The 13,376-nt window shown below is 41.1% G+C and overlaps 1 protein-coding gene across 5 annotated transcripts in view; it reads right to left on the minus strand.

Annotated features, from left to right (window-relative positions):
- The window catches only part of TENM1 (teneurin transmembrane protein 1), a 912,904-nt gene that overhangs the window by 199,837 nt on the left and 699,691 nt on the right, over positions 1–13,376 (minus strand). For all 5 annotated transcript variants that reach the window (XM_077478732.1, XM_077478724.1, XM_077478714.1 and 2 more), the window contains one exon: positions 2,357–2,377. In XM_077478732.1, coding sequence (XP_077334858.1) covers positions 2,357–2,377 — 21 coding nt within the window. The remainder of the gene's footprint in view (positions 1–2,356; positions 2,378–13,376) is intronic.

The raw sequence follows: 13,376 nt of genomic DNA on the forward strand, positions 1-13,376 counted from the left end.
ATAGCACTAAGTGCTGTACCCCATAGAAATGATAGAAAACCTAGTACAGAATATTATTGCTTGTTGTGAGTGTACACTATTTACAGTAGACTATAATAATGTATACTTGGAGTCTTTCTTTGCCGCATAATCATACCATCATGGTGAACAATGATGTCATTGTTTTCCTTACTTTACCATAATAACATGACTGACATTGTCAAAAATCGTAGCCCCAATATTTTTTGGGAGTCTCATTTATGGCCACTTTAAATCCATGTAAACATCTATACTTCTAAAATGACTGGTAGACATTCAAATCTATCCCACATAAATTGTTTCCATTAGATCTGGATAGTTTGTGGTTTGTGCATTTTAAGGCTGCTTTCACATTGCTCCGTTGCAAAAACATGGTAAAAATGCTTATGTGTTTTTGTCACATTTTTGCTGTGTTTCCGGTGTGTTTTGCAACTGTGAAAAGAGGACTCAACAGACACACCAAACAGGCAACTGCGGGTGCATTTTTGATGTGGTTTCCATTCATTTAAAGGGGAGGTACATTTTTTAGTGTTTATTTTTTTATTTTTACCGCACCAACAATGCAGTATGCAGGACTTTTAAAAAATGCAACTGACCCTCAACTGACTGTGTGAAGAGTTCCATCAGATTTGATGATCATGCATTTATCTTTTGATTCTGGTAAGGTGAAAATGGAAGAATGTATTCCATTGCCCCAGTGACAACGTCTCAGAAGACAAAACACGCCAGGCGGAGCTACAGCTGTGATGTCACCATGCCCGCAAAAGCGCTGATTTGAAATGACTGTTCCTGAGATGCCGTTATACCTTTTTATATTTGTGAGTACATTTCTTATTTTAATAAAAGCTGGTTTTAATACCACACCCTTCTTCCTTTTGCTTGTTACTGACATAATCACGAGCTGGAGTGTCACATGGATTGCTGATCTTGGCGAGTTGATTTTTGTTTGGGAAGCCATCATCCATCTACTTGGGTTTTCTCCCTTAAAGTGTAGCAAGACCTCATTCTCTTTGAGGTCTAAGGATCTGGTTAAGCAGTTTGTGAATGTGGGTGCACACAAGTGGTGACTAATATATCCCTTTGTCGGATTCTCTGGGCTGCTGTATTTGCACTGTGAATCTTTGCACTTTATGTGGGACTTGTAATGAAGTTGTTCTTAAGCCCCATACACACTATCAGATTTTCTGCTGATTTTTGTCTTCAGATTTACCAAAACCATGTAGTGCAAGGGCCTGCCTGATTGCATACAAATTGAATCTCCTAAGGTTTGACCTCATATATCGTTTTGGTAAATCTGAAGGAAAAAATCAGCAGAAAATCTGATAGTGTGTATGGGGCTTAATGAACACTTATATTAAAGCGGAGGGCCGTTTAAAAAAAAAAAAAAAAAGTCAGCAGCTGCAAACACTGCAGCTGCTGACTTAATAAGCCCACTGACCTGTCCAGGGCGCCCGCGATGTCGGCCGCCCGAGGCCGACCCGTCCCTCGGCTCTCGGGTCCTGGCGCCGCCATTCCTTGTAAGGGAAACAGGCAGTGGAGCCTTACGGCTTCACTGCCCGTTTCCTACTGCGCATGCGCGAGTCACACAGCGCTTTGTGAATGGGACGCGCTGTGTTCTGGAACACACAGTTCCCAGAACACAGCGTGACCCATTACCCAGAAGACAACGCGATGAGGAGAGAAGACCAGAAGATCTCCGCGGAGGAGGAAGAGGAAGATTAGGATTATGTGCCTAGCAACAGGCATTTCTGGTAAGTAAAAAAAAAGAATTTTTTTCATTTTTTTTTTTTTAGATTTTTTTGTAATTTTTAATATTTTTTTTTTTCAGGGTGGCCCTCCACTTTAATTTTGTGGATCTTTGATACATTTTATTTATTTATTAATAATCATTTCTTTGTTATGCACTGGTACTTTTCATTTGCAGGCAGTACAACACATTTATGATGAAAACTGAAGAAAAACGGATCAATGTAAAAGAGCCCTAATAAGAAAAAAAAAAAAAAAACTCAAAAGAAAAGCTGTATGTAGCTGTCATGCCTACAAAGGCTTTATGTGCTGTTTGCTGCATTTCACAGTAAAAGCTGCTTTGAGTCAGTGAAGCATTGCAGTTGGACACTCTATATGAATGATTGATTAATGGAAGAAAACATGAACACTTAATGTCACACTTAGAGTAAGGCAATAAAAGGAATTAGAGGGAAATCTCTTTGTGACTTGAATATTGTTTATGTACACCTTCCTCAAATGTTGACTAGATTAGTAATATATTACAGCCTTCATCTCTTTTTTTATGCCAAATCAATAAAGTTATAAATGGCTCCATCGGTGATTCGCTTACCTGTGTCTTGTATCTCTGTTTCTGATGTAATAAATCAGGTTTGCAGCAGGAGGAGAAGAAGAAGCAGAAAACAGAAATTAGGTTTACAGAAAATGTAAAGCATATACTCAAACATTCTACTGCAGAGAAAATACATTGTGCTACATAAATACCATATTACCGGCCTAGACAACCATTTAACCTAGTGTGCTGAAAAATGTTGATAAAAGAAGTGCCAGACAGGGCTACCGATTTCCAGACACCCACCATACCTCCCAACTTTAGATCTTGAGAAACAGGGATGCTGTTGCTTGGAATAAACTTTCAGCAGAGGTAGTGAGACAGTCAACAGTAAATGGCTTCAAACATGCTTGGGAAAAAACATAGACCTACACTCAGGCAAAAACTTTATTCCCTTGTACACACGGTCGGACATTCCGACAACAAAATCTGTCAGATTTTGTCTGGCACATTTTGTCCGAAACTGGTGTTGCATACACACGGTCGGACAAAGTTGTCGGAAAATCTGATCGTTCAGAACGTGATGACGTTATTTTGTTACGACAGGACTACGTTCAGGCTAGTAGCCAATAGCTTTGGTCTAGGAATTTGATCTGAGCATGCGGGGCACTTTGTCCGATCGGAATTCTCTACACATGATCGGACAAAGTCCGATCGGATCATGTTGTCGGAAAGTTTTATATCCCAGCTGTCAAACTTGGTCTGTCGGATATTCTGATGGAAACAGTCCCATGGAGCCCACACACGGTCGGATTATCCGACAACATGGTCCAATCGGACATTCTCCACCGGAATGTCGAACCGTGTGTACAAGGGCTAATGAAAAAATCAAAAAACAACAAAAAAACGGGCAGACTCCATGGGCTACTCTGTCTTTTTTTCTGCCGTCACTATTCCGTTTCTACTTGAGGGATATGAGGACCTGCAGGAATGCTATGTACACTGTGGCAAAAAGTGGCTTGGTTAAATTAGGCTGAATAATGGATGTTGCTCAACCATTTGCTGACTGTGCACTGTACATTTACTGCAGGCCAGCTGTGCAGAATCGTGTATACTATATACGTGATTCTGTATTTCGGAGTAGCTGGCATGTGCGCTCATCACAGCACATGCCAATCACCGGGTCCTGGCCAGTGATTGACTGCCGGTACCCGAAGATTGGCTCTGATCATCCCTGAACACAGCTCTGTGAGTGTAAACACCGAGCTGTGTTCAGTGACAAGTGATCTTGGTGCTTTTTCAGTCCCTGGAAAACAGCTAGATCCCCAGTAAAAGCAGCACACAGTACTCACATAAACACTTGTTAGGCACATATTTAACCCCTTGATTGACTTAGATGTTAACCCCTTCCTGCCCAGTATCATTAGCACAGTGCATATTATTAGCACTGATCACTGTAATAATGTCCCTGGTGATCTCAGTGGCAGTTTAGTACTCACAAAGTGTCAGTTAGCATCAGATTTCCCTCCACCTCGCTATAAGCCACTGATCTCCGCTATTACTATTATAAATACAAATTTCAGTATGTATCACATAGTTTGTAGACACTCTAACTTTTACAGAAACAAATCAATATACACTTATTGGGAATGTCTTTTTAACGAAAACATGTAGCAGAATACACTTTAAAATTCAAAATTTATCTTGTTTATATAATAAAAAATACAAAACCCAGAGGTGATCAAATACCACCAAAAATGAAAAAAAAAAAAAAGATATAAATTTTGTTTGGGTACCTGAAGTCAGGTGTGAGCTGATTCTTTTGTTCCCTTTCTATGGAATGATTACTATTGACTATTATGTTTATCTACATTTTGCTGTTGTTTGTCTATTTGTTTTATATCAACTCATTATATTCTGTATAGATATCCTCCTGAGGAAGCAGCTTTCAGACAGCGAAACTAGTTGAGGAGACCCCCATGCGCTTTTGAATTTCCCACTTTTCGGAGAAGTTATTAAAGACGCTATTACTGTGATATGCATAATCTGTATTTTAATATAGGTGTTGTTTGTCTTTTGTATTCTTTATATGTTTATTAAACAGGATGATATTTTAAATGTTATTTGTTCTTTTTCACTGCCCGAGGGCCCTGAGCCACTAAGGGGCCCCATGAGGGTTTCCAGCCTCAGTAAAACCAGGGACAGTATGTAAAAATCTGTGTTTTTTTACATCTGTCTCTGAAATGTCCCTTACCGACATCCTTTTGGTCGAAAAATCCTGAGATTAGAGCTGCCCCGCCTCTCCAGTACCTTTTCAGCCAATAGAAACATGTATGTGTATACTGTGTGTACATGTATGTGTATACTGTGTGATTGTATACTGTGTGTGTATATACTGTGTGGCCCCATAATCTCGGATTGCCTGGGGGCCCCATAATCTCCTATTGCCCGGGGCCCCATGAGTTGTCAGTCCACCCCTGGTGTCAGTGCAGAATGATACCCTCAGGACTGGTGTCAGTGCAGAATGATACCCTCAGGATTAGTGTCAGTACAGAATGATACCCTCAGGATTGGTGTCAGTGCAGAATGATACCCTCAGGACTGGTGTCAGTACAGAATGATACCCTCAGGATTGGTGTCAGTACAGTATAATATATCAGGATTGGTGTCAATACAGAATGATACCCTCAGGATTGGTGTCAGTACAGAATGATACCCTCAGGATTGGTGTCAGTACAGAATGATACCCTCAGGATTGGTGTCAGTACAGAATGATACCCTCAGGATTGGTTTTAGTACAGAATGATACACTCAGGATTGGTGTCAGTACAGAATGATACCCTCAGGATTGGTGTCAGTACAGAATGATACCCTCAGGATTGGTGTCAGTACAGAATGATACCCTCAGGATTGGTGTCAGTAGAGAATGATACCCTCAGGACTGGTGTCAGTACAGAATGATACCCTCAGGACTGGTGTCAGTACAGAATGATACCCTCTGGATTGGTTTTAGTACAGAATGATACCCTCAGGATTGGTGTCAGTACAGAATGATACCCTCAGGATTGGTTTTAGTACAGAATGATACCCTCAGGATTGGTGTCAGTACAGAATGATACCCTCAGGATTGGTTTTAGTACAGAATGATACCCTCAGGATTGGTGTCATTGCAGACAAAGTCCCTCCAGAACTGGTGTCATTGCAGCAAAATACCCCCAGGATTGGTGTAAGTGCAACTTTTGACCTTTTCTCTTCCACAGACATGAAGCTTATGTTGGTAGCAGTGGGTTTATTTTAAAAAACACTTTGACAAAAGGGTTAAACACTGCCCACCTCTCCTTGGATGCACCAATTCTAATGCTAATTGCAAAACAATTAGACTGGGGGAAACTCTGTGCGCAGGCATGCAGGCTTCTTGGCTGGCTGGCATTCAGATAGGAGGGGGGCAAGCTTTGTCAGCTCGGAGCACCAAATTCCTCAGCTGCTGGCCCGCTTTCACTTACGCCTGGGACATAGGTGGGCCAAGTTTAGTAACTGAAAGCCAAGGAAGCTGTAAATGACAGCCAATGCCATCACATGCCAGCAGAGTAGGTATTGTGTGCCCGTCCTAGCATGTGTGCTATAAAAAGATAACAGATACAATATTGTATCTGAGTTTTAAATAAACTGGTATTGATGTTTTCTTGTTTTGTGGTCATCTCTGACTTCATTGTCTGATGGCAACAGATTTGGAAAAGCAATTAAATGGAAAAAGCCCATTTCCTAATGTAAGCATCTGCCTTTTTACTGCATCTTCTGATTCTGACCTTTCCTGTCCTTTTCACCAAGGATATCCAATATAAAAGTGATGGCATTATAAGAAGATACAATTTAAATAGACAGAAACGGTCTATGTCCTTGCTGTGAACATTCCCCCACTTCATTAGTCCCTGTTTGGCCATATACTGTATGTGTTAATTAAATCGGAATAATCCATTTGTTCAGGAACCATAAAAACTTCCAGGATAGGCAATGAAAACTTGGCCTGATAATGACAAGCATCCAAGCGGGTAATGATTGGGTGAGAAAACGGTGTACTGCCCACACATGCAAATGAGCAAACTGGGACTAAAACAATTTTCTCAGACTAGACTATATATATTTTTTTTGTTTAAATACATAAAATGTTCCATATGTATTTTCATTTTATATTAGTTCATGTTAGGAATGTTAAAGTGGTTGTAACCCTAAAAGAAAAAAAAAAGATTCTCTTTCTTTAGGGCATAATCTATAGCACAGTGCTTGTGCCGTGTAATATGCCCCTTTCTATGTTGTAATATACCTGGTTGATCCTGCCTGTTCCTCTGTCCCCCTGTCTGTACTGACTACAGTAATCATGGCTGCTGAGCCACGATACCGTGGTCAGGTTACTTGCCTCCTTCATCCCGCTTTCTGCTGTAAGGCTGCATTCACATCTGAACGTAATGTCTTTGAGAGCTTTTCCAGCGTTTTTTCTTGACTTGCGTGTTTGTATGCAGCGTTTTTGGGCTTTGGCATTTTGTGTTTTTTTTTTTAGTCAATAGAGAAAACCTGTTGCATCATTTGTTGCTAGGTATTTCAGCTTTTTTAGCTTTTCCATTAGCTTTTGTTTCTTCTTTTATTATTATTAATCATTATAATGCTTTTTTCATTAGGGTAAGGACTTCGAGTTCCGTTTAGGTTAGGGTTAGGATTAGGAGCTGGGGTTAGGGTTAATTGACATTATTTTATTTATTTTAATTTTATTTTATTTATTATTATATGAGTAATAATAAATGAATAAATACATGTAAAATACACAAATAAATAATAATAATAAAAAAAAATGAATACTAAGTAACAACAAATAAATAATTAACCCATAACATTAACCCTTACTCCTTAAAAATAAAATAATAATAAATAACTAAACACCAAAATAAATTATTATTATTATTTCTATTATTATTGTATGTTTTTTGTTTGAGTTTGGGTGTTTATGTATAAATAATAATAATGTAATAATAATATATATATTACTACTATTTTTAATATAATTTTTAATTTGGGCAGAAAACTGTGCAAAAAACACACAAATACGTGCAAAAGGAGCATTTCCATTCATTTCTATGAGAATAGAAACCTGCTAAAAAAGCCAACATCTGCCCGATTTAAGCGACAAAAAGAGCTCCAGAACTTGTTTGAGCTTCAGGCATTTGGCTTCAGGCGACTTGGAGTGGAGATGTGAGCCAGCTCCATAGAGAATCATTGATTTTTTTCTCCTCCAGCGTTTTTGAGCTTCAAGCTTCAAGCTAAAAGGTGCTCAGGTGTGAATGCAGGCAAAATCTCTCCCCCTCCCTCCCTGCTTGTCAGCGTGAGGACCAATCCCCTCCCCACCCCTCCTGCTGCTATTCAGTTGCAATATGCAGCAAAAATACTAGTAGTGTCCCCTCTGGATTACTCAGTTAGTAACTATAGTGTGTGTGCATTTTTAAAAAGAAAAGGCTGAATACCTTTTCCTACACCGCAGCTGTGAGGTCACATGACTTCCCTCTGCTGGTTAGCTGACATCACAGTGTGAATCTCAGCCCCTCCCGCAGCTAAAATCGACAAAGAAGTTTGGAGGGGGTTCACTTGATTGCACAGCTGTGGTGTGGGAAAAAGGTATTTAGTGTTTTTAATTTTAACCATTTTATCTTTCACAATATAAAAAAAAAAATTGGGCTAACTTTACTGTTGTCTTATTTTTTAATTTAAAAAAGTGTATTTTTTCCCTAAAAAGTGCGCCTTTAAGACCGCTGCGCAAATACGGTGTGGCAGAAAGTATTGCAATGACTGCCATTTTATTCTCTAGGGTGTTAGGAAAAAAATGTATAATGTTTGGGGGTTCTAAGTTATTTCTTACCAAAAAAAACTGTTTTTAACTTGTAAACAACAAATCTCAGAAAGAGGTTCGGCCCTTAAGTGGTTAAAAACACACACACACTATAGTTACTAACAACATAATCCGGAGGGGATACCAGTAAAGTCACAGTGTGACTTTATAAACAATTTAAAGCGGAATTTCACTCTTAATCAACACTATTTGTAATCCTTATGCTGCTAGCATTAGTAAATACAAAGGGTATGTAAACTTTTGATCAGGGCCATTTTGGTAGTTTCTGTTGTCATTATGCTTTAAAAAGAGTAAACAGTTGATTGATGATAAATGGCTTCAGCCAAACACTAACCATGAGTGAAAGAAATGTTTTTGTGTTATCATTTATAGTCTCTAAAAAATGGCCAAGAAATCATAAGTTCTGCCAGGGTATGTAAACTTATGAGCACAACTGTAGATAGGAAAATCTATTATATTTACTTGTTTTACATATTTTCTATTTCTTTTTTTACATTTCTTCAGTTACATTAATTCCTGGTTTCCAGATCTAAGCAAATTATGTAATCTACCCCAGGAGTCTTCAGGAGAGGAAGGGTTCTCTCAGCTAAACACACCCTCCTGCCTACATGCCTGAGCTAAAGGCAGATGGATTCCAGAACGAGTAAATACTCCATGAGTCATCTGCCCTTACTAAAGATGGCTGTGCCAAAAATACTGGGGGGGAGGGGGTTTAAAGTATTTAACCACTTGCCGCCCGCCCTATAACAAATAGACGGTGGCAAAGTGGCTGCATAATCCTGACCGGACGTCATATGACGTGATCAGGATTATGAGCCGCTGGGGGCGCGCATCGCGGCGATCGTTGTTGCGGGGTGTCAGTCTGACACCCGGCAACTACGATCTCGGTAAAGAGTCTCCGACGGAGACTCTTTACCACGTGATCAGCCGTGTCCAATCACGGCTGATCACAGTGTAAATAGGAAAAGCCGGTGATCGGCTTTTCCTCACTCGCGTCTGTCAGACGCGAGTAGAGGAGAGCCGATCGGCTGCTCCTCTGACAGGGGGGGTCTGTGCTGATCGATTATCAGCACAGCCCCCCCGAGGATGCCCACACTGGACCACCAGGGACGCCACCAGACCACCAGGGATGCCCAGGACAAGGTATGCCACCCTAGACCACCAGGGATTCCAGTCAGTGCCACAATGGATGACAATCAGTGCCCATAATGGATGCCAATCAGTGCCCACAATGGGCATCACTGATTGGCATGCATTATTGATTGGCACTGATTGGCATCCATTAGTACAATATATTATAATACAATGCCGCCTATCAGTTCCCATCTGTGCCGCCTATCAGTGCCCATCCATGCCACCTATCAGTGCCCATCCATGCCCACCTGTGCCGCCTACCCATGCCCACCTGTGCCACCTACCCATGCCCACCTGTGCCGACTAACCCATGCCCACCTGTGCCACCTATTCATGCCCATCCATGCCAATCCGTGCCAGCTATCAGTGCCAATTTGTGCCACCTATCAGTGCCCATCCATGTCGCCCATCAGTGCCACCCATCAGTGCCGCCTATCAGTGCCACATATCGGTGTCCATCAATGCCACCTCATCAGTGCCACTTCATTGGTGCCACCTCATCGGTGCCCATCAGTGCCGCCTTATCATTGCCCATCAGTGTAACCCCATCAGTGAAGGAGAAAACTTACTTATTTGCAAAGTTTTGAAACTGAAACAAAAAAAAACATTATTTTTTTCAAAATTTTCGGTATTTTTTTATTTGTTTAGCAAAAAATAAAAACCGCAAAGGTGATCAAATACCATCAAAAGAAAGCTCTATTTGTGTGAAAAAAATGATAAAAATTTCATTTGGGTACAGTGTAGCATGACCGCGCAATTGTCATTCAAAGTGCGACAGCGCTGAAAGCTCAAAATTGGTCTGTGCAGGAAGGTGTTTAAGTGCCTGGTATTGAAGTGGTTAATAGCAAAATAATGCATGGAGACATGGATGGAGTTTGCTTTGATTATTAAACACTTCACACAAATCGCCGTACCCGTACATCAGTAGTTTGATGCTAAATACCGGGGTTATGGCAGCAAATAGCTGTCATAACCCTGGTATTTTCGGGGACGGCGTGCGTTTCTCTTTAAGATAATGTGGTGTTCCTGCCATGTTCACCATGAGATCACTTTTATCGGTGGCGGGAGAGGTGCCCACCTGCTACTCTCCGGTCGTCCCCGCTGATTATCGGCCCCGCGGTAGTGGTGGAGACAATTGGGTCCTCTCCCGGGGATGCCTGCCTGATGACTGAGGGGAAGATGTCCCCCTCTCGGCTTCATAGCATGGGAGGCTCTTAAAAGATAATTTTTTTTGTTTCTTTATTTTGTATTGCATTTTAGTGTAAATATGAGATCTGAGGTGTTTTTGACCCCAGATCTCATATTTAAGAGGTCCTGCATGCTTTTTTTTCTATTACAAGGGATGATTACAACCGCCATTTTATTCTCTAGGGTGTAAGAAAAATATATATATAATGTTTGGTTGTGTTCTAAGTAATTTTCTAGCAAAAAAAAAATGATTTTAACTACAAGTGTAAAAAAGAGGCTCGGTCCTTAAGTGGTTAACCACTTGCCGCCCGCCATATAGCAAAATGACGGCGGCAAAGTGGTTTCGATATCCTGACTGGACGCCATATGACGTCGCCAGGATATCAAGCCGCTGTGTGCATCGCAGTGATCATTGTTGCGGTGTGTCAGTCTGACACCCAGCATCACCGATCTAGGTAAAAAGTCTCTGATGAAGACTCTTTACCATGTGATCAGCCGTGTCCAATCACGGCTGAACACGATGTAAACCGGAAGAGCCGTTGATCAGCTTTTCCTCACTCGCATCTGTCAGATGCGAGTAGAGGAGAGCCGATCGGCTGCTCCTCTGACGGGGGGTCTGTGCTGTTTGATTATCAGTGCAGCCCCCCCCCCCCCCTGAGGATGCCCACACTGGACCATCAGGGATGCCACTAGGACCACTAGGGATGTCACCACCAGGTATGCCACCCTAGACCACCAGGAATGCCAATCAGTGCCCACAATGGATGCCAATCAGTGCCCACAATGGACATCACTGATTGACAGGCATTATTGTTTGGCACTGATTGGCACCCATCTGTACCATCTATTGGTGTACATCAGTGCCCATCCCTGCCACCCATCAGTGCCCACCTGTGCCACCTTTCAGTGGCCATATATGTACCCATCAGTGCTGCATATCAGTGCTGCCTATCAGTGACCCATCAGTGCCGCATATTAGTGCCCATCTGTGCCACCTCATCGGTGCCCATTAGTGATGCCTTATCAGTGCCCATCAGTGCAGCAGCATCAGTGCCCATCAGTGAAGGAGAAAACTTACTTATTTACAGTTTTGTAACAGAAACAAAAAAAACATTTTTTTCCAAAATTTTCAGTCTTTTTTTTTTATCTGTTTAGCAGAAAATAAAAATCGCAGAGGCGATCAAATACCACCAAAAGAAAGCTATTTGTGGGAACAAAATGATAATAATTTAGTTTGGGTACAGCGTAGCATGACCGCGCAATTGTCATTCAAAGTACGACAGCGCTGAAAGCTGAAAATTGGTCTGGGCAGGAAGCTGTATAGTGCCCGGTATTGAAGTGGTAAAAAATGAATTAAGTAGTGTTTGAAGTTTGTGGTGCTAAAATTCAGTGTAGTTCAGCTTTAAACATGTTGATGTTGTCTATTAATATCTCTTTTTAATATATCAACATCAGAAATTGTAGCTAAAATATGTTGTTATTTTGCCTTGTGCCAATGATTCAGCATAAGCCTGGCGTGCCCAGAGCCGTGTTTTGCAATAATTATGCAGTGCTTGGACACATGTAAAAAAATAAATCAGTTATGTACGGGATTCCAGCACTATGTTCCAAATGTTACTATTGGAGGCTGTATTGTATCCGGTTACTTGGAAAACAGTAACAGGGTAGCCAATCTTGTGAATATTGATTGGCTAGATAGTTTTATGTGCTAATTGAACCTTGTTAAAGTAGTAGCAGCGATTGGGAAATTATCCGCATTATTTTATAACCAGCGACAGTGAATTCTAAAAAAATAAATCTTTAGATTCAGATACATAGTGGAGCACCCTATGATTCCCAATATACCCATATAATTACCTGCAGCTCTACGCGGGAGCAAGTACACATAGAATCGTTTTTATTGGTGATTTGCACTGCCAGCGGTTTCATTGGTTGATTTTTTTTTTTTAACACAACAGCCGATTTGAAGTTTTTAAAGTGGTTGTAAACCCTCCCCCACAACTTTATCCCATGTACATCAGCATAAAAAACCCTAATGAACACTGCTTGTAGATATCTCCTTACTTGCTTAGTATTGTTGTAATCCTTGTTGTTCTGTAGAATGAAGTCACTGAGCATGCCCAGATCTCCCCTGATTTAAGGCATGTCACATGTCTTATCTATCTGTTATCAGGACTTCCTACGGCACAACACTGAACTCTGCTAATCACTCAGAGCTTCCTCCTACACACCATGTGACCTCACATACCGTCTAAACTTGGCCATTACTGCAGTCTTATCAGCTGAAGCTGATAAGTCTGACAAAGGGAAACATTAGACATCGGCACAAGTAAATACTATGAAATAAACAAGTCAGCTATGAACAGGGAAGCAGGGTTGCCATAGAAACGTTGGATTGAGAAGGAGGCTTGGTTAACAGTACAGGAAGTGCTCAATGTAAGGGCGGAAATACACTCCACTGTGGACTCAGAAAACAATACTTAAGATGGTGCTGCCTAACCCCTGGAAACAAGATTTTTAAAGCTTCTTTAAACAGTAAGTAATATGCGATTTGGGCTGGATTACAGTGGCTATAGTCTGATAATGACTTATTATAATGGACTAAATGAAAAGAAGCATCAGAGTGGGAGAGTTTACTTCCTCTTTAATGTTTAGAAAATGTTCATTGGCTACTGTTTGATTTAAAGTGGTAGTAAAGTCATTTTATTTAATGACTTCAACACCGGTGTATAGTCATATGACGCCTGCAGATGGGATCTCTCATCCTGGGTGGGCATCATATGATGTCCTCTCATTCCCCGTCGTCTAGGGGGCGCAGCATCGCTCGGGACCCGGTGCGCGTGCCCGGTGGCCGCAATGTCCGCC

Source organism: Lithobates pipiens, unplaced genomic scaffold (assembly GCF_037356315.1).
Source record: "Lithobates pipiens isolate NorthernLeopardFrog02 unplaced genomic scaffold, aLitPip1_a1.2 Scaffold_1, whole genome shotgun sequence".
Classification (NCBI taxonomy): domain Eukaryota; kingdom Metazoa; phylum Chordata; class Amphibia; order Anura; family Ranidae; genus Lithobates; species Lithobates pipiens.